The sequence below is a fragment of the Podarcis gaigeae genome, assembly GCF_964106915.1.
Source record: "Podarcis gaigeae genome assembly, chromosome: 15".
Classification (NCBI taxonomy): Eukaryota; Metazoa; Chordata; class Lepidosauria; order Squamata; family Lacertidae; genus Podarcis; species Podarcis gaigeae.
In genome coordinates this window covers 14,171,039-14,190,976 of record NC_139692.1, presented here as the reverse complement: position 1 = coordinate 14,190,976, position 19,938 = coordinate 14,171,039, and the positions used below count along the sequence as shown (strand labels likewise).

The window sequence follows — 19,938 nt, the reverse complement described above, 5'->3', positions numbered from 1 at the left end:
TTACTGTCAGGTGGATTTGAATCTGGTTGACTGACCCAACCAAAAGAATACTCACTAATGGGTCCTTAATAGGGATAAATGTAAGGTTCCATACTTAGGCGGGAATAACCAGCTGCTCAAATAAGATGGGGGATGGGTCGGGACACCTGGTTTCCTAGCAGTACATGCGAAAAGGATCTAGGGGACTTAGTAGACTACGAGCTTAACATGAGTGTGATGACAATATTTGGTGGGATTGTAAAAAGGTAAAAGCTTATTGATAGATAGATTCTTTATTGTCATTACACAAGTGCAACATTGCACAAGTGCAACGAAATTGGATATGGGGAAATGATATATAATGAATCGAAGAACATGTTGAAAATAACTTTTGTAAAAAAAAACAACAGAAGCCTTTCTACTAGGTATTTTAGGCCAAGATATACCGAAAGAAAAGAGGACTTTATTTATGTATGCCACTACAGCAGCAAGAATGTTGATTGCACAAAATTGGAAGACTGGAGAAATACCAACTAAAGAACAATGGCAGGAGAAACTGATGAACTATGCAGAACTGGCAAAAATGACAGACAGACTAAGAGAAAAAGACAACAGTGACTTTAAAAAGAGAATGGGAACCATTTATATTATACTTGCAGAAACAAAGAAAGTCTATAGACTTGATGGCAGGATTTAAATAAACATCCACATTATTAGTATTAGAACATGTGTAGAAGATAGAGAAATAATATGGTGTATTCATTGTTATCTTTATGATTTTAGGTTTGATGTTATTGTATAAACATTTTATTAGTAGTTTTTTTCTTTTAAGAGGTAGCAAAGTGGGTGAAAGCAGAAACAAATTAGAAGCGGAAGTTGAGGGAAGCGCAGGAGGGGAGGGAGGGAGGAATGCATAGTAAATGTTATACATATGAGATGTATGTAATGAATGAAAAAGGAAAATGAATAAACAAAATTTAAAAAAACAAAAACAAAACATGAGTGTGATGAATCACATGGCGGAGGGAGCAAGCTTGTTTTATCCTGCTCCAGAGACTTAGACTTCATCCAATGGCTTCATGTTATAAGAAAGGAGAATCCGAATAAACATCAGGAAGAATTTTATGGCAGAGCTGTTTGACAGTGGAACAGATTCCCTCGGAAGATGGTGAGCTTGGAGGCTTTCAAGCAGAGGTTGGATGGCCATTTCTCATGGATGCTTTAGTTGCGATTCCGGCTTTGTAGGGAATTGGACTATATGACTCTTGGGTCCCTTCCAACTCTACAGTTCTATTATTCTACATATGGTCAGACTATCACTTTGTCACAGTAACAGTGTTAAACAGAGTTTAAGAATCAGAAACCCTCCACACTGCAATCCACTTCTTTGTGCTTTGCGGTTGTTCTGGAAAAGAAGAAGAATTTACTGGAGTGAGGAGTTGACTCCCATTTCCCATTACAGTGGTACCTCGGGTTACATACGCTTCAGGTTACAGACTCCGCTAACCCATAAATAGTACCTCGGGTTAAGAACTTTGCTTCAGGATGAGAACAGAAATCGGGCTCCGGCGGCGCGGCAGCAGCAGGAGGCCCCATTAGCTAAAGTGGTGCTTCAGGTTAAGAACAGTTTCAGGTTAAGAACGGACCTCCGGAATGAATTAAGTACTTAACCCGAGGTACCACTGTAATAGGGAAAATGCCATCTACAGATGAAATGTAAGATTAAGGTAGCACTTGATATACAAAGCCATGACAAAGAGGAGCCAAAGCAGTCAAGTGAAATTTCATCTGGATGGGTGGGCCTACTGAAGTTGCATATAGTCAATGAATCCATGCTTCTTATCCTTTGAGTGGATTGTGTACACAGCCCTAAATGTGCCATACATTTAAAGCAGTAATATACCACCTTAAACTCATCGCTTTCCCAAATGATTTATGGGAACTGTAGTTGGTTAGGGGTGCTGAGAGTTGTTAGGAGACCCTTATTCCCTTCATTGAGCTACAGTTTCCTGAGTAGTTTAACAATCAGTCCATTTCTCCATCTAGTTCAGGGGTAGGCGAGTAGTCAAGATATTATGGACAACAATTCCCATCATCCCCAATTGTTGGCTGTACTGGCTAAGCTGTATGGGAGTTATACTCCAGAATATCTGGAGGGCATCAGTTTGCCTGCCCATTATCCTGTTGTTGTTTTTTACAGTAGCCAACTAGATGCTTCTTGGAAACCCAAAAGCAGGACAAGATGCCAATAGGCCTCTCCTATGGGGTCAGGGGAGAGCCGGCCCTACCATTAGTTAGAGAGAGGTGTGGGGTGTCACGAAAGGGCAGAAAACATAGTTATTTAATTCTTTATTTTAGCCTAATTTATTTTCCCCCACACCCCATTTCTTCTTATCTATTCATATATAATTAAAAATAAATTAACAAATTAATGATAATATTTTATACACATATGCCTACATACGCTTACATGTATCGTTGTTCAGGTTACAGGAGTGCGAGTGGCGCTGTGGGTAAAACCTCAGCACCTAGGGCTTGTCGATCGCAAGCTCGGCGGTTCGAATCCCCATGGCGGGGTGAGCTCCCATCTTTCAGTCCCAGCTCCTGCCCACCTAGCAGTTCAAAAGCACCCCTAAGTGCAAGTAGATAAATAGCGGGAAGGTAAGCGGCATCTCCGTGTGCTGCGCTGGTGCTTTCTCGCCAGAGCAGCTTTGTCACGCTGGCCACGTGACCCGGAAGTGTCTCTGGACAGCGCTGGCCCCCGGCCTCTTAGAGTCGGACATGACTGGCCCGTACGGGCAGGGGTACCTTTACCTTTTACCTATCGTTGTTCATACTGAAATAATCCTAACTTTTGATATTATTTCATTGTCACTTGGGTTCATGTGACTTTGTCTTTTCTTACTTACTGGGGGAATGGCACTGTGATATTTTCAGTGAATATATGATTAAAAAAAACCTAAAAAAAAAAACCTGCAGTATTTTACCTCAGCCCAGTACACAGGGACATCACTGCAGAGGATATTCACTGTGGTTCCTAGAGTTGTGCGATCTGCCAGTTCTCCTTGCTTGAAGCTGTAGGATACGTGGTCATGTCCTGAGCCCTTGAAGGAAACAAGGTGAAATTTAGTATATGGGTAGTGCAGATTTTCACTTAGATGTCTGTTATGTACTGAAGTTCTCACTCTGGGCCAGCAGGGGGATACTGCAGATAGTTTTCACTCAGGTCCGCATATGCAAATAAGGAATTGAAAGTGACATTCAGTGATTTCGCTCAGTGTTTCAGCTCCGTGATTCAGCTCAGCTCAGAGGGTGGCCGTGTCTGGCTGTGCTCTGATGTCCATCAATCCTACCTTCATCGCCAGTGTTAAGTAGTGGGTGAACATATCAGACGACACAGCGATTCTTCAGACAACTCTCGTTTATTCACAGGCCAGAACAGAACAGAACTGAACTGAACTGAAGGGTTCAGCCAACCTGCTTATATAGAGTTCAACTACAAAGCAACAGTAACAACTTTCTGTAACTATCCAATCACTGAACGTTACTTTCAATCCCTTATTTGCATATGTGGACTTGAGTGAAAACTATCTACAGTATCCCCCTGCTGGCCCAGGGTGAGAACTTCAGTACATAACAATGTCAAGGTGTCAATGCTCTGGTTCCTTGGTTTTGAGGAATGCTCACAGTGGTGCAGCTAATTTTAGACCTTGGATTTAGTGATCTTATCCTCCCACCTGCGGTTTAGACAGTCATTTATTTTGTGAAGCATACAATCAACATTTCTCTTCTCCTCTCCCCATCCAATGCCTGCTATTCCAGCTTTACAACCTCTTCTACATTCCTAAAATGTTAATGCAAAAAAACCCACAAACAAATCTGAGGTTGCTTTTTTTTAGTACAATACTTTCAGCATCTGCAGTTTCATAATTTCAATTTATAAATTATAGCACTAGCAAGAGCACAGGAATAAAATGGGGTTCACTTCTCCTGGCCTGGTGCTTAAAGGCACATTTAGCAACGTTTCATTGTAGTAAACGGCTATATCTATCATCTATCTATCATCTATCTATCTATCTATCTATCTATCTATCTATCTATCTATCATCTATCATCTATCTATATCTATATCTATATCTATATCTATATCTATATCTATATCTATATCTATCTATCTATCTATCTATCTATCTATCTATCTATCTATCTAAACATAAGAAAATGAGCATCTGCAATTATGTCCATGCCTACCAGGTCATCTTCCGACAATACAGTGCTTTTTAAAATAAAAAGAAAGGAAGGGTGCTCTAGTGAACAGTGCCAGGAGGACAGCTGATAATGGGAGGCCTGTTTGCTTCTGCCCCCATTATCTGCCACTCTCTGGGCTTCCAGACCCTCCAAATGTCCCTATTTTCCAGGAACAGTCCTGGATTTACAGAAGCCATCCCAGTTCTGATCCCAGAATGTCCTGCTTTATCCTTAAAGGTAAAGGGACCCCTGACCATTAGGTCCAGTCGCGGACGACTCTGGGGTCGCGGCGCTCATCTCGCTTTATTAGCCGAGGGAGCCGGCGTACATCTTCCAGGTCATCTGGCCAGCATGACTAAGCCACTTCTGACGAACCAGAGCAGTGCATGGAAATGCTGTTTACCTTCCTGCCACAGCGGTACCTATTTATCTACTTGCACTTTGACGTGCTTTCGAACTGCTAGGTGGGCAGGAGCAGGGACCAAGCAACGAGAGCTCACCCCATCGTGGGGATTCGAACCGCTGACCTTCTAATTGGCAAGTCCTAGGCTCTGTGGTTTAACCCACAGTGCTACCCGCGTCCCTCGCTTTATCCTTCGGACATCCCTATTTTCACTGGAGAAATGTTGGAGGGTATGGAGTTATGCGATCCCTGAGCCAAGGAGATAAGTAACTTTACAACCTTTAGGAGACATCTAAAGGCAACCCTGTATAGAGAAGGTTTTTTTTAAAAAATGCTTAATGTTTTATTATAGTTTTATATATGTTGGAACCTGCCCAGAATGGTTGGGGCAACCCAGCGAGATGGGTGGGGTATAAATAATAAAATTATTATTATTATTATTATGGAATAGGACAACCTGATTTTCACTGCAGAAATTTTGGAGGGTATGGGCTTCTGCCTCAAGGTCTAATCCTAGCTGCCCTACTGAAGCAGTCAGTTAAGGTTTCGGGTACACAGCACAATCTACATGAAATGTAAGGGGGAAATGGGGAAATGGTGCTCTCTGCTACCCCATTCTCTCAACTGCACTATTATTTAATAAGCGTTGGCGAGAAATTCTCCACACCCCATATCTACTTACTTGTTCATCAAAGTGCTCTATTCCTTGGGTGATTTCATGTAGGCTGGGCACATCAACTGAATCCATTGCCACCACTGAGCATTGTTTTCTGTCCTGAATTCGGAAGCCGATCAGACGCTAGGAACAAAGCAGGAAGCAGAGAAGATTTGGGGATAAATTAAGGAATGCCCTTCTCCAAGTGTGCAGCTGGTACTGTGCTTTAAACAGGGGGTGGGAGGCAAGTTCCTTGCTAGAGATTATTAGGAAATGGATTGGAAAGAAAAACTGCTAATATCATAATACCGTTATGCAAGTCTGTTGCTTGTTGCAGTGATGTAGAATGGGGGGGGGGCAGAGGGGCTGTTGTCCCGGGCACAAAATTTGGGGGTTGCATAAAAATTCAAAAGAATAATAAACCACTTTGAGGGTTTGTTTTTTAAAAAAACAATCAAGTGGTGTCAAGGGGTGTAAAAATTACATGGAATAAATAAATAAATAAATAAATAAATAAATAAATAAATAAATAAATAAATAAATATAACAACAACAACAATCGCTGACCCTGTCCCCTCTCCCTGCTGGGAAGACCCTTCTCCACCACCATCGTTGCCCAGCCCTGATAGGAACCATGGGTTAGGGCAGAGCTTTCCAAACTGTGCATCGCAACACATTAGTGTGTCAGCTTCAGTGTGTAATTGTGTCTTGCAAACGCTCCCCATTCTCTTCCTGGGGCTGGAAAGGGGTTAGTTTAACCTCTGGTTTGCTAGTAAAACTGAATCACAGTGTCCTGAAATGATGCATGTCTAAAAAGTTTGTCACCAACGTGAAAAGTTTTTAAAGCTCTGGATTAGGGAGAGCCCTGGGCACTGGCAATCCACGCTACGCCCCAGTCTTATTATAAACTGCAACCTCCAGTTTGTAATTAACGTAAGGTTGCCATATGTCCAGAATTTCCTGGACATGTGCCCAGGGGAAATTTTTTGGATAATCAGCAAAATGTCCTGGATTTATAGCTCAACAACTTTGAGTATCCAGAAAAAAATAACTTTTGTGTCCTGAATTTTAGTTCTAGAAATATGGCAACCCTAAATTAACACCAAGCCACAATTCTTTGAAAGCAAAACTAAACTCAGCAGAAGTCGTCCTCCTAGGAGGAGGAAAATGGAGGAAGCAGCACGTGAGCTGAAGCCTTTTTTGGACTCATAGAAGCTCATCTACATACTGTTAAGCCACGCTTTAGTGTCCCATGTGTACTGGGCTGTGAATTAAGAAAGGCACTATGGGTTGCAGTGTAATGTTGCAGAAGATCCTGTAGGGACAGAACTCCAAGACTATTCAGTTCAACCACCTGAGATGGTAAAATGTCTTAGAACGTTTTGATGTCCACCTAGAATATATTTGACACTTACGTGTTTATAGTCGTAAACAACAGTTGCTGAGGTCCTATTGCTCTGGATATGAAAAGCAGCAACACTTTCCTGGTTGTTCACCATCATAGTTTGCTCAACCACTTCGCCATCTCCTGTACTACTAGTGATTTTAATTATCTACAAAGGAGAGAGACAAGTTTCAACAGGGAAATGCATTTTCTGTGTTCCTGGTACTTTGCATGGTTGATCTCGAAGCACAAATCTGAAGCATTTTAGCTGGTGCTATAGAGTCATATCAAAATAAAGGCGACATGGCAAGAGGGTGTGATCCTGCTCCCTACCACATGTATTTAATAAATAAACAAGCACTTTTCCGATGATTAATATGTGTGTAGCAGTGATGGACTAAATTTTAATCATGAAATAAATGCCGAATTGGCAATCGTAGAGAAGGGAAGTTGTCTGTTCCCATAATTCCCCCTGTTTCTGTGTACATTACTGAGGTCCAATTAAATGCCTTAACAATGATGTAAGTGTATTTATTATAGAGAGTCTTGATTCTGGTGTTACTTTTTCCACCTTCAAATAACTTGTGGAGGGAGGAATAATGCTATTCCTTCCACCGTGTCCCTGTGTGCATGGGCAAAGGTTTTCTCCACTTATGCTGCTAGAGATCTTTTAGTTGGAGGACGTGGGATTTAGAACTTTGGGCTGGTATCTGGCAATTTGTGCACTTAAATCCTAAACTAAACAAAGTCCCAAATAACCCAACAGACCAGGGAATAGGGAACCTGTGTCCCTCCACATGCTGTTGGACTACATTTCCCATCAGCCTTAACCCTTGGCCATGATGACTGGGGCTGATGGGAGCTGGAATTCAATAACATCTGGAGGGTCACAGGTTCCCCACCCTTGGTCTAAGGATTTCAGAGATAATGGGTTGTATCTTGCTAAATTCTTTTCAGATTGGATCCATTGACATTAATGAACCTAAGTTAGTCATGTTCATTAATTTCAAGGGATCTACTTGGAGTGGGATCAGCACTGGATACAACCCAGTGTATGTGAGACTCCAAAACACTTTATGAAATGGTAATATGATGATATCCCAATGGAAACCCCATATTGAGAGGACGTGTACCTCTGAATCTCAAGTACTCTCAACAAAAGTCATTTGACTTCATGACCTCCTGCTCATCCAAACTCAGACTGGCAGGGTTCATCAGCACCAACGCTGGCCCTGCACCTTACCCTATGGAATGAGTGGCTGGTCTGCAAGCCATGTTTAAATTTCCTATAATCTGTCAGAGTGATTCTTCCTTGGACACTAGAGGAATTTCAAATGATGATCAGTAGCTTAGCCGCTGATGGCCAATGATCAGCCTTACACTTTTGAATGACACTAGCTTTCTTTTCATTCTTCTACTCACCTTTTCGGTGTGTTGCTGCGTCATGTAAACGCCAATGAGAATCGCTCCAATAATGATAATGGCCAGAAGCACCAGGATGACAGAGATGAGGATCATTTGCTTCCTGTCCTGAGGCACTCTGGGTATAAACCTGAGGGCCTGGGAAAGAGAGACAGGGGCTTAGCTGGGAAAGGTCAGACCATTACTCTCTCCATCCACAGATTCCCATCCCTATGGCACTTTCTGTGACAGTGAGCTGCAACACAGTTTAAGCAGGACAGCCGTGGGAGCTTCCTATTTTAAGTAAAGGCTTTTCGTGAGGAAGGTTATATTTTAATACTAAAAAAAGGAACCATTTCTTGAAACACGTATCAAATAACAGATCTAGAGAATGCAGAAATCATAATTAATTTCTGTGCCTACCTTAGAATGGTAGGATTTGCAGGATTGTGCCTTGCATATAATTAAAACTTAATATTTTGGGATAATTGGTGAGTAATTTCAGCTGCAATTCTATGGCCCATGGGATCGTGCCCAAGGGGCCATAGGATACATCAGAGCTCCTTTTGCAGTCTTGGGGACTGAGACTAGCAGTGGCTTTTCAGGTTTTCAGACAGGATTTCCCCCCAGCCCTATCTGGGGACACCAGGGACTTGACCCCAGGACCTTTTGCATGCAAAAATGTGCCCAACCATCAAGCTTTCTCCTGTGCTCCTTAGAGAAGCAAGCTAGTTTAAGAGGGTGCAGACCAGGCTACATAGGACGCTAGTGGCTCTATGATCTAAACCACTGAGTCTCTTGGGCTTGCCGATGGGAAGGTTGGCAGTTCAAATCCCTGTGATGGAGTGAGCTCCTGTTGCTCTGTCCCAGCTTCTGCCAACCTAGCAATTTGAAAGCATACCAGTGCAAGTAGATAAATAGGTACTGCTGTGGCAGGAAGGTAATCAGCGTTTCTGTGCGCTGTGGCATCTGCCACGGTGTTCTGTTGCGCCAGAAGTGGTTTAGTCATGCTGGCCACATGGCCCAGAAAGCTGTCTTTGGACAAACGCCGGCACCCTCGGCCTGAAAGTGAGATGAGCACCGCAACCCCATAGTCGTCTTTGACTGGACTTAACCATTCAGGGGTCCTTTACCTTTTACCTTTACCTTTTTACATAGGACACACAGCTCTGTCATCTTCAACCGAAACTTGAAACTGGTGCCTCATCCTGCCTAATGATATGGCAGACCGTACTTGGCATTCTGTGTCAGCATCTGTCAGTTTTGCTATTGAGTTACTATCAAAATGAGTTCTCTTGCACACCCCAAATACCATTTTCTGCCAAATAGGTTCCCAGCCCTTCAATATATCTACAGTACTTACTATGGGTTCTGATGACATGTTGACCTGACAGCCGACTTTGGAGTCCATCTCTGCTGCGATGTCAAATGAAAACTACCGTAGCCAGTTCACTTTTATAGGAAGATCTATGGGCAGGATGAGGCCAAAGGTTCCTGACAAACTCGATCATGGGAAATATGATCACCAGTAATTACCGTACTTCTGACCTGGCATTTGACCTCCTTTAGCTGAAGGGGGATTTTCTAGTTGAGCAGTATACCATGGAGAGAGCTTTAGAAAGCACAGCAAACCCCCACAAAAACTAGAATTTCCACATTTTTAACAGTGACTTAGCAACTGATTACCCAACATATTGAGGTTCTCTCTTAAATTTGTTAATCAAATGTTGTAGCCACCTAAGGTATACTCGGAATAGACCTATTGAAATTAATGAATTTAAGTTAGTCGTGTCCATTAATTCTAGTAGGTTGGCTGTGAGTAGGACTTGAATTGGATACAGCCCCAATTATTTAACTATAATGGGTTCAGGAAGCCCCTGATATCTATTGGTAGATGTTGTTGGGCTACAACTTCTGCTGGCATAGCTGATGGCTAGAGATGATACATCTGGAGGACCACAGGTTCCCCATCCCATCTGAGTGTTTTCCGGGAAATGGGAAGTTGTAAGTTTGATGGGGATTAGAACCTCTAGGAGGAAGGAAGCTGGAATGAAGGGAGACCACAGGGAGGAGAGCTAAGGGAAGGGATAGTGAGAGTAACCAGAGAGAAGTATGGGTGGAAGAGACATATCAAGCAAATGAAAATGTCCTCTTCACATATAATGCATGCCAGGAAGAACATTGCTTTTGTGGACTGCTGATGAAGTAGAAACTTTAAGTCCAAGGTAGTGCAATGTGGTTACCAAGGTTGAATTTCACATACCAGTTTGAACCAACCAGCCAATTCTTTGGCCACATGCTTCCAGTCGTAGTTTATAAACTGCCCTATCCCCTAGATGAGTTGTGGGCATATTGGCAATGCACCTCAGGGTGCTAGGAAGCAGTCTGGGTTGAGATGTGGTTATAGGCAACCGAACATGACCTCACTTGCAATGGTCCATGAATGACATCACACCAGGTGTAAGCACCCTAGGACAGCTTCCTGGGCCCTGGTAGGGTGCACCAGCACTAATGCTTGCCTTGGGTTCTTTACATCAGGTAGCGGGGTCTGTGCACCCCCATTTTAATCTCTCACAATGCCTCAGAGTGACAGTACATTGAACTCTCATGGTAAATTGGGACAAGTTAAACTGGCAGTTTCTAGCCATGCTTGCATCATTCCGCCACTGCCAGATAAACTTGGAGGGAGACTCATCAGTGGAGGAGGAGGCTCAACAGAGGCAACAGTTCCTGAATTATTTAAAGGTAAAGGGACCCCTGACCATTAGTTCCAGTCACGGACGACTCTGGGGTTGCAGCGCTCATCTCGCTCTATAGGCCGATGGAGCCGGTGTTTGTCCGCAGACAGCTTCCACGCCATGTGGCCAGCATGACTAAGCTGCTTCTGGCGAACCAGAGCAGTGCATGGAAACACCGTTTACCTTCCCACCAGAGTGGTACCTATTTATCTACTTGTACTTTGACGTGCTTTCAAACTGCTAGGTTGGCAGGAGCAGGGACTGAGCAACGGGAGCTCACCCCATCGCAGGGATTTGGACTGCCGACCTTCTGATTGGCAAGCTCAGTGATTTAGACCACAGCGCCACCCCTGTCCCTTGCACCAGGGTTTACCCCAGCGTAATAGAGTTGGCCAGGATGCCAGAAGGGATACAATTTATGAGCTTTCTCCATTATCTGCACAGCAGGGGGTGTCCAGTCAACAGATAAATTGCAAACGGATAAAAACATTGGCAGGATCATTGTAATAATCTGCAGCTTCATAGGAGTATATATTTAAAGTACAGTGGTACCTCGGGTTACAGACGCTTCAAGTTACAGATGCTTCAGGTTACAGACTCCGCTAACCCAGAAATAGTACCTTGGGTTAAGAACTTTGCTTCAGGATGAGAACAGAAATTATGCGGCGGCAGTGGGAGGCCCCATTAGCTAAAGTGGTACCTCAGGTTAAGAACAGTTTCAGGTTAAGAACAGACCTCCAGAACGAATTAAGTACGTAAGGAGAGGTACCACTGTAGATAACTAAATGAGCAAATTGAATGAATTTGGATCTGCAGAAGATATTAAAAAATAGATTTAAGGAGCTACAGAGAGAGGAAGAAGGAAGTCAAGCTTTGAAATGTTAAAACGATTGTAAAATTAATGAAATGTATAAACCTGAAAAGTATAAATAAAAATTAAAAACAAAACAATACTTTGAGCGGGCCCGGCCCCTTTCCCACAAAGATCAAAGGGGCTGGAGACACACCTGGCCCCTAGAGTTGGTGCACCTGCACAGGGTCTACATCACACCTGTTTCAGCCCTTAGCAGACCCTGTCCATGTGACAGGAAGACTGCAACCATGTTGTTGTTTTCCCTTGCTCCCCCTCAATATGCATATCTGCTAAAATACTGGGAAACAAGAGGAAGTTACAATGGTTATCTTATCTGGGGGCCAGTTTAGCAGCTTTTATAGCCCTAGTTATTGGGGAAATCTACCTGTATACACAACTGATAAGCATAGGTTTATCATGCTGAGTGCAACCAGAAAGTCTTCCATGTGCAACTGTAGAACGTCAGCCTTACAAATGGAAATTGCTACCTGCATACAAAACCGACAAGGGTACATTTTTTGATGCTGCACCGGAGGCTACAGGCCTCCATTTTCCGCATGCTTGCTGTCACATGGAAGAAGAGATTCTGCACATATATCTGTCTACTCCTGTAGACAGCTATTTTATTGGACACCTTTATATACAGGCACCCCCCCATTTCATGAGGGTGGTGTTCCAAGTCATTGTGCATGTCACCAGGATGTGCGTAAGCTTGCCCTGCCCTGTTCTGCCCCATGCTGAAAACGGCATCCCCTCCAACATTTCTCTGATGAAAATAGAGATGTCCCATTCCATAATGATAATTTTAATATTAATATTCATACCCCACACATCTTATAGGGTTGCCCCAGCACTCTGGGCAGCTTCCAACATATATAAAAAACATAATAAAACATTAAACATCCAGAATACTTCCCTATACAGGATTGCCTTCAGACAGTTCAGGGGTTGCATAAAGCGTGACATTCTGGGACGCAATTCAAAACTGGGACAGCTTCTCTAAATCAGGGAAGTCCCTGGAAAATAGAGACACTTGGAGGGTCTGAAACTGTGCACACATCTGTGGTTGCACACATGCCAATCGCACACAAATGGGGGTTTGCCTATATATAGGAAAAGCAATTCAAATAATTATCCACCACTTTTTGGTAGTCACACCCACCCTCCTGGCAGATGTAGACATCTGAAGGCAGCCCTGATTTGGGAAGCTTTTAATGTTTGATGTGTGTGTGTTTTCTTTCACTCTCTGTTTTTGTTGGAAGCCTCTCAGAGTGGCTGAGACAACAAAAGCATATTATGTTAGCAAATGTGTTTGGTTTCTTTGTATGTTTTAATAATAATAATAATAATAATAATAATAATAATAATAATAATAATAATTATTTTTATTTGTATCCCACCCTCCCTAGCCAAAGCCAGGCTCAGAGTGGCTTACATCATATTTATATGCACAATACAACATACAATATGCAAATAAAATAACATTCAACATTCATTACAATAACATAGAATAATATTTTGTATGTTAAATGGTATAGTTTAATTATGGAGAAGTGATAGGAAACTGAGCACAGCCTTATTGTAATACTGTACATTGTTCCTGATGTTATAAGAATCTTATGGTCCCAAATATAAAATAAACGTTCATAAATGTACAAGGAAACACATACATAACTATATAAACCACATGTCTGAAATAGTGTTGTTGTTGTTTAGTCGTTTAGTTGTGTCCGACTCTTCGTGACCCCATGGACCAGAGCACGCCAGGCACTCCTGTCTTCCACTGGCTCCCGCAGTTTGCTCAAACTCATGTTTGTAGCTTCGAGAACACTGTCCAACCATCTCAACCTCTGTCGCCCCTTCTCCTTGTGCCCTCAATCTGAAATAGTACAGGAGAGTAATCCTGAAGTCATTTTGACTTTCACTCTATATTTTTGTTGGAAGCCTCCCAGAGTGGCAAAGACAACAAAAGCATATTATGTTAGCAAATGTGTTTGGTTTTTTTGTCTGAAATAGTACAGGAGAGCAATCCTGAAGTCATTTTGACTCTCCCAAATTGACCTCAATATATTTCTCTGCAAGAAGGGAGGAAATGGAGAAAGCCTTCCCTTTGTCTTTTTGCTTACAAATCCTGTCTTAAGGGTGTATTTGTGTATGAACAGGTTGAGCCTGGGACCTGGGACTCAGAAACTGAAATATTTACCATCACAAAAGAATGGCCAGGTTGCCCAGTTAAAGCAATCAGTGACCATTAACAGATATCCTGGCAAACAGGATTTCTGCTGTAGACCACCACCTTCTGTAATCAAAACAAAAAAAATTCCTTCCAGTAGCACCTTAAAGACCAACTAAGTCAGTTCTTGGTATGAGCTTTCGTGTGCATGCACACTTCTTCAGATACACATGCTTTCACACGAAAGCTCATACCAAGAACTGACTTAGTTGGTCTTTAAGGTGCTACTGGAAGGATTTTTTGTTTTGTTTTGACTATGGCAGACCAACACGGCTACCTATCCTTCTGTAATGTTTGCACAATGTTTTGGGGGTGGTCTTGGTCTACAGCAGGCTTCCTCATTCTTGGCCCTCCAGATGTTTTTGGCCTACAACTCCCATGATCCCTAGCTAGCAGGACCAGTGGGTGGGGATGATGGGAACTGTAGTCTCAAAACATCTGAAGGGCAAGGTTGAGGAAGCCTGGTCTACAGGGTGGGCAATTTCAAAAGTCTATATATTGGCTTGTGCACCATTGTTCTGGGTTCCTCCTCCCTCCTGCGTATGGTGAGTGAGGACACTGATCAGGCTGACTAGCTGTTTGCTTCTCAATATTCTCTGGCTGGCCTCTGCGCGCTTCCTTTCATAGTGTTCCCCCAAAACTGAACCCTGTCATACCCTTCCCAGCCCAAGCTCATCATGTAGGAGCAAGAGGAAACTTTAATTCTATTCACTGCTCACCCCCACGACCCCGTGTTATGGTGCTCCAAGCTCTGGGCTTCCAACACCTTAAGCAATCTCCTAACAACTATCATTCTCCTGCTAACTTATAAACTCTGATGTCACTTTTTCACAGACTTGATAGCTTAGCCAGCCCCAGAGGCACCATTTGCCTGGGGAGTTTGTAGCCAGGGCTGCTGCAATGAACAGCCGTGGAAGCCTTTGGGAGGCAGAGACGAGAGAGGGCATCAGAGAAGGGAAAGAAGGAAAGAGGGACAGAGGCCAGTGTTGCCCGGGGTACTCTGACTATCATTAAGGCACCCAAGGGTGCCATGGCACACTGGTTGAAAACCACTGACTTAGCCAAATATGAGACGTGGTGAGATTAAACCAAACTCTACCAGGCACTTATATGATGGTCGTAATAAGAGTTGCTGGACATTTATATTTATTTTCCTATCTTATCCTGTCCTGCCTAATCTACCCATTACTCCACAGCACCCACACCAGAGAGGAACAGAAGGGCATGGGCGCTGCACGACAGAAGAACAGGTTTATATCAATACCATGTCACGGAACTGAAATTCTTCCAGGCTGTTTCAATCTTCTGTGGATATAATTCATAGCTCCAACATGTCCTGAGCTGAGGTAGAAGAATACTTTATTGAGAACAGAAAATTTCCTTGTAATTAATAGAGTAGATCCAGATTGTCCCTAGATATTGCTTTTTCATGCCCAGATGACTGCCTCTATTTCCTTAAAGAACGCAATATAGTGTCCCTTCCCTTGGCACTGGACATTCCCGTTGAAGAGTCGCCATGCAGTGTGGTCCCTTCATCCTCCTGTCTCTCATCGTGGGCCTTTTCGCACCCTGGCCTGAGCTGCTGGGCATCTCTGCGTCAGATACAGGTATGAGCTCTCTCTCCTCTTACAACTTCGAAATCTTATGTGTATCATGGCTGTACCACCCCCTATTTTTCTCCAATTCTTAACCTGCCTCTCTACATAGGGTTGCCCCGTTCTATAAGGCCCAAGTGATGTGGAGCTTGCTTTCTTGTAGGCAACACATGCACCCAATTATATTGATCATGCTATGGGAGTTTGAGGAGCTTGTGTGCCTACAAAGATTCCCTGGGCTGACTTTGCCCAGTGAGTGAACATGTCACCTTGAAAGGAGCTCAATGGATTCTCCATGGTGGCTCAAAATGAAGAGCTGTGGAGTTGTATCCAACATATTTCTACTCAGAGTAGATCCATTCAAATAGATGACTCTAAGTTAAACAAGACAATTCATTTCAATGCCTCTATGCCAAGTATGACAACGTTGTATACCATCTGTGGTCCTTGCTTGGGATCAGTGTCAGCACCTGGAATTCTCAGAAGTCTAACCTGAAGCACCACTTTAGCTAATGGGGCCTCCCGCTGCTGCTGCACCGCCGGAGCACGATTTCTGTACTCTCTTCAGCAATCTTTGCCAACTAAGCTCAGGGCTCAGGGTGTGGACATAGGAGTCTTGTTCATGGTTAGTGTTGACTTCTGGCATCCTCAGGAATATGTGTTGTTTCACTACGCCAGCCAAGATACCGTGCAGGTGGTACTCACCAGAGTGGCAGAGAGCGGCATGTTGTTTGGCCCATATTGTTTTGTGTGATTTTTGGTTCACAGATAGACAACTTGGCTTCTTCCAGAAGTCTTGGATTTCAGTTTCCCAGCTGACACCCAATGCTAAACTATTGAGAACAGGAAAGTGACTCTCAGCTAGAACTGGATACAGCCCAGTGGTGGGGATGTAAGGTTGTTAAAAGCTTCTGGGTAATGCTCTATAATGAACTGAACAAAATGTGTAAACAGACTTTTGTTAAAAAACCTGAAGCTTCTTTACTAGGACTGATAGGAACTGAACTCCCCAAAGAAGATAATAAAATATTTTTGTATGCTACAACAGCTGCCCAAATATTGTTAGGCCAAAGATAGAAGGATGAAAAGATAGCAACGAAAGAAGAATGGCAAATCAAGCTAATGGACTATGCAGAAATGGCAAAATTAATGGCAAAGCTCAGAGACTCTGACAATGAGAAGTTTAAAAAAGAGTGGGAATCGTTTACTATTTATGTGCAAAATTACTGTAAACAGGTTGATACATATAAGTAAAGTATTTAAGTAAATGCTTGCAACTAGCAGAAAATTAGATAAAATTAAGAGAAATAATAATTGAAAAGGTTTAAGAATGGATATGCAGAAGAACTTAATTAATATAAGGAACCAGAAGAAGGTATGGAGGGAAGTCCAGAGATTTAGGGAATCTCAAAGAGAAGGTTTGTGAAAACATATTTGTATAAATTTAGATCTGGTAGAAATGTGAGTTAATTACTGTTTTTATTTGTGAGATGGAGTCACATGGTCAATGTCATTGCTTTCTGTGTTTCAGACTTTGATAAAATGTTTATATGAGGCTTGCCTTTCTTTTACCCACCAGATGGTCTACCTGATATATGCAAACTCCCAAAGAAAGTAGGAAGATGCAGAGGAAGTTTTCCACGTTTTTTCTTCAATATTGAAACCCTGAAGTGTGAGCAGTTCATTTACGGTGGATGTCGAGCAAATGCAAATAACTTTCTGAATGAAAATGAATGCTATCAGGAATGTGGACGCTTTGGTAAGAACAAATAACTTGCTAATTTAGGGCTGGAACTGTGAACATTTGGGGGCAAATGGGCACATTTCAAAATTTGAGAAACTCTGATGGGTGCATGTCCCCTTTTCTTGAAAACATGAAAGGCCTCCAAGTACAATATTATTATCTCTCTCTCCAAAGCCCTCCATACAAACCCAGAAAGGCAGCATCCTCTCCCCTTAAAACCTAAACACAACTGAACCAAAAGCATTGTTTGAAATGATTTTTGGTACATTTTACATGTTGCAAATTTTATTTGAGACCACTGAACAAGACTTATGGTCAAAAAGCCTTTGGCTTACTTTTCTTAAGCTATCTTAGCACAATGACAAACAGAATGTCTGAGAAGATAAAAATCAATTAAAATAAAATAATGTGTACCATTACAGTGGTACCTTGGGTTAAGTACTTAATTCGTTCCGGAGGTCCGTTCTTAACCTGAAACTGTTCTTAACCTGAAGCACTATTTTAGCTAATGGGGCCTCCCTCAGCTGCCACGCTGCCAAAGCAAGATTTCTGATCTCACCCTGAAGCAAAGTTCTTAACCCGAGGTACTATTTCTGGGTTAGTGGAGTTTGTAACCTGAAGCATCTGTAACCTAAAGCGTATGTAACCTGAGGTACCACTGTACTCAATAACATCCGATAAACAATGTGATGCAAGCTTGTATTGGAGAACATTCAAGAAAGTTCTGAACCCATAAAATTCACAATGCTTGACGATATCATCCCTTGAAAGGAAAATGAACAATAGCATCTGTTTCTGAAGGAAGATCTGCTCACCTCTTATCACCTTGAGTCGCTCCTGAGATATACTGTGTCCTGTGCTTTTACCTTCTTCCTAATGCTGCACCTTTGCTGTGGCTCTCTGGGAGAGGAAGGGGAACGGGGGGGATAGAATTCTTCTTCTTCTTCTTCTTCTTCTTCTTCTTCTTCTTCTTCTTCTTCTTCTTCTTCCTCTTTGTATCATTTGATCCACCACAAAGATTCTCTCTTTCTTCCACAGTAGTGAAAGACGAGTAATATTTTGGCATCCTCAAAAATGCCCCCTGCTCATGTGAAAGAAGACAACAGCTAAATTCCAGGTGTTCTGCCAATCGACAGATGTCCTTCCATTCACCTCAGCTGAATATTCTGAATAAGTGCAACAGTAGTTCAGCATCCTCTGTATTCTGGTTCTTGAGTATGGGGTTTTGTCCACATTAATTCACCTGCTATTAAATCCACATTGATGCTGTTAAGTGACTTCTAGGGCTTACTATTTCTTTGTGGGAAGCTTAGATGACTTTATTTACAAAAATATTTATATGCTGCTTCATCATCTAAATATCAAAGTGATTTACATTATGTACATACATAATAAAACATGTATAAAAAAAATAGATCAGAGAACATCAACTAACCATTAAGTATTTTCTTAAATGTTGGCATAAAGCTGTCATTATAAAAATGTTTTCAGCAGGCCTTTAAAGATTCACAACCTGCTGAATCTCTGTTGGCTGAGCAGTCCTTTAAGGTAAAGGGACCCCTGACCATTAGGTCCAGTCGTGGCCAACTCTGGGGTTGTGGCGCTCATCTCGCTTTATTGGCCGAGGGAGCTGGTGTACAGCTTCTGCGTCTTGTGGCCAGCATGACTAAGCCACTTCTGTTTTTTTAAAGAAATAACCTTTTAACAATTGTGTCACCCTTTTGCACCAAGTGTGAGCAGTTCATTTACGGTGGATGTCGAGCAAATGCAAATAACTTTCTGAATGAAAATGAATGCTATCAGGAATGTGGACGCTTTGGTAAGAACAAATAACTTGCTAATTTAGGGCTGGAACTGTGAACATTTGGGGGCAAATGGGCACATTTCAAAATTTGAGAAACTCTGATGGGTGCATGTCCCCTTTTCTTGAAAACATGAAAGGCCTCCAAGTACAATATTATTATCTCTCTCTCCAAAGCCCTCCATACAAACCCAGAAAGGCAGCATCCTCTCCCCTTAAAACCTAAACACAACTGAACCAAAAGCATTGTTTGAAATGATTTTTGGTACATTTTACATGTTGCAAATTTTATTTGAGACCACTGAACAAGACTTATGGTCAAAAAGCCTTTGGCTTACTTTTCTTAAGCTATCTTAGCACAATGACAAACAGAATGTCTGAGAAGATAAAAATCAATTAAAATAAAATAATGTGTACCATTACAGTGGTACCTTGGGTTAAGTACTTAATTCGTTCCGGAGGTCCGTTCTTAACCTGAAACTGTTCTTAACCTGAAGCACTATTTTAGCTAATGGGGCCTCCCTCAGCTGCCACGCTGCCAAAGCAAGATTTCTGATCTCACCCTGAAGCAAAGTTCTTAACCCGAGGTACTATTTCTGGGTTAGTGGAGTTTGTAACCTGAAGCATCTGTAACCTAAAGCGTATGTAACCTGAGGTACCACTGTACTCAATAACATCCGATAAACAATGTGATGCAAGCTTGTATTGGAGAACATTCAAGAAAGTTCTGAACCCATAAAATTCACAATGCTTGACGATATCATCCCTTGAAAGGAAAATGAACAATAGCATCTGTTTCTGAAGGAAGATCTGCTCACCTCTTATCACCTTGAGTCGCTCCTGAGATATACTGTGTCCTGTGCTTTTACCTTCTTCCTAATGCTGCACCTTTGCTGTGGCTCTC

General features: G+C 42.3%; 1 protein-coding gene and 1 long non-coding RNA gene across 2 annotated transcripts; one reads left to right on the top strand and one right to left on the bottom strand.

Moving 5' to 3' along the window:
* Positions 1–1,059: 1,059 nt before the first annotated feature.
* Positions 1,060–9,502, bottom strand: LOC310832200 (surfactant protein C-like). The gene is made up of 6 exons (XM_083713860.1): positions 9,434–9,502; positions 8,092–8,229; positions 6,701–6,838; positions 5,313–5,429; positions 2,967–3,083; positions 1,060–1,384 (listed from the first exon to the last, which is right to left on the bottom strand). The coding sequence occupies exons 1-6, from the start codon at positions 9,479–9,481 to the stop codon at positions 1,304–1,306; spliced, it is 639 nt and encodes a 212-aa protein (XP_083569986.1). The 5' UTR covers positions 9,482–9,502; the 3' UTR covers positions 1,060–1,303.
* A 5,900-nt stretch (positions 9,503–15,402) lies between these two features.
* Positions 15,403–18,391, top strand: LOC310832265. The gene is made up of 3 exons (XR_014558222.1): positions 15,403–15,501; positions 17,069–17,248; positions 18,272–18,391. It is a non-coding gene; the product is annotated as an uncharacterized lncRNA (long non-coding RNA).
* Positions 18,392–19,938: the final 1,547 nt, after the last annotated feature.

Coding starts and splice junctions, on each gene's coding strand:
- LOC310832200 (XM_083713860.1), bottom strand. CDS start 9,481: ATGGACTCCAAAGTCGGCTGTCAGGTCAACATGTCATCAGAACCCATA. Junction 8,230..9,433: donor ACATGTCATCAGAACCCATA/GTAAGTACTGTA, acceptor TCTCTTTCCCAG/GCCCTCAGGTTTATACCCAG. Junction 6,839..8,091: donor CGCAGCAACACACCGAAAAG/GTGAGTAGAAGA, acceptor TCTCCTTTGTAG/ATAATTAAAATCACTAGTAG.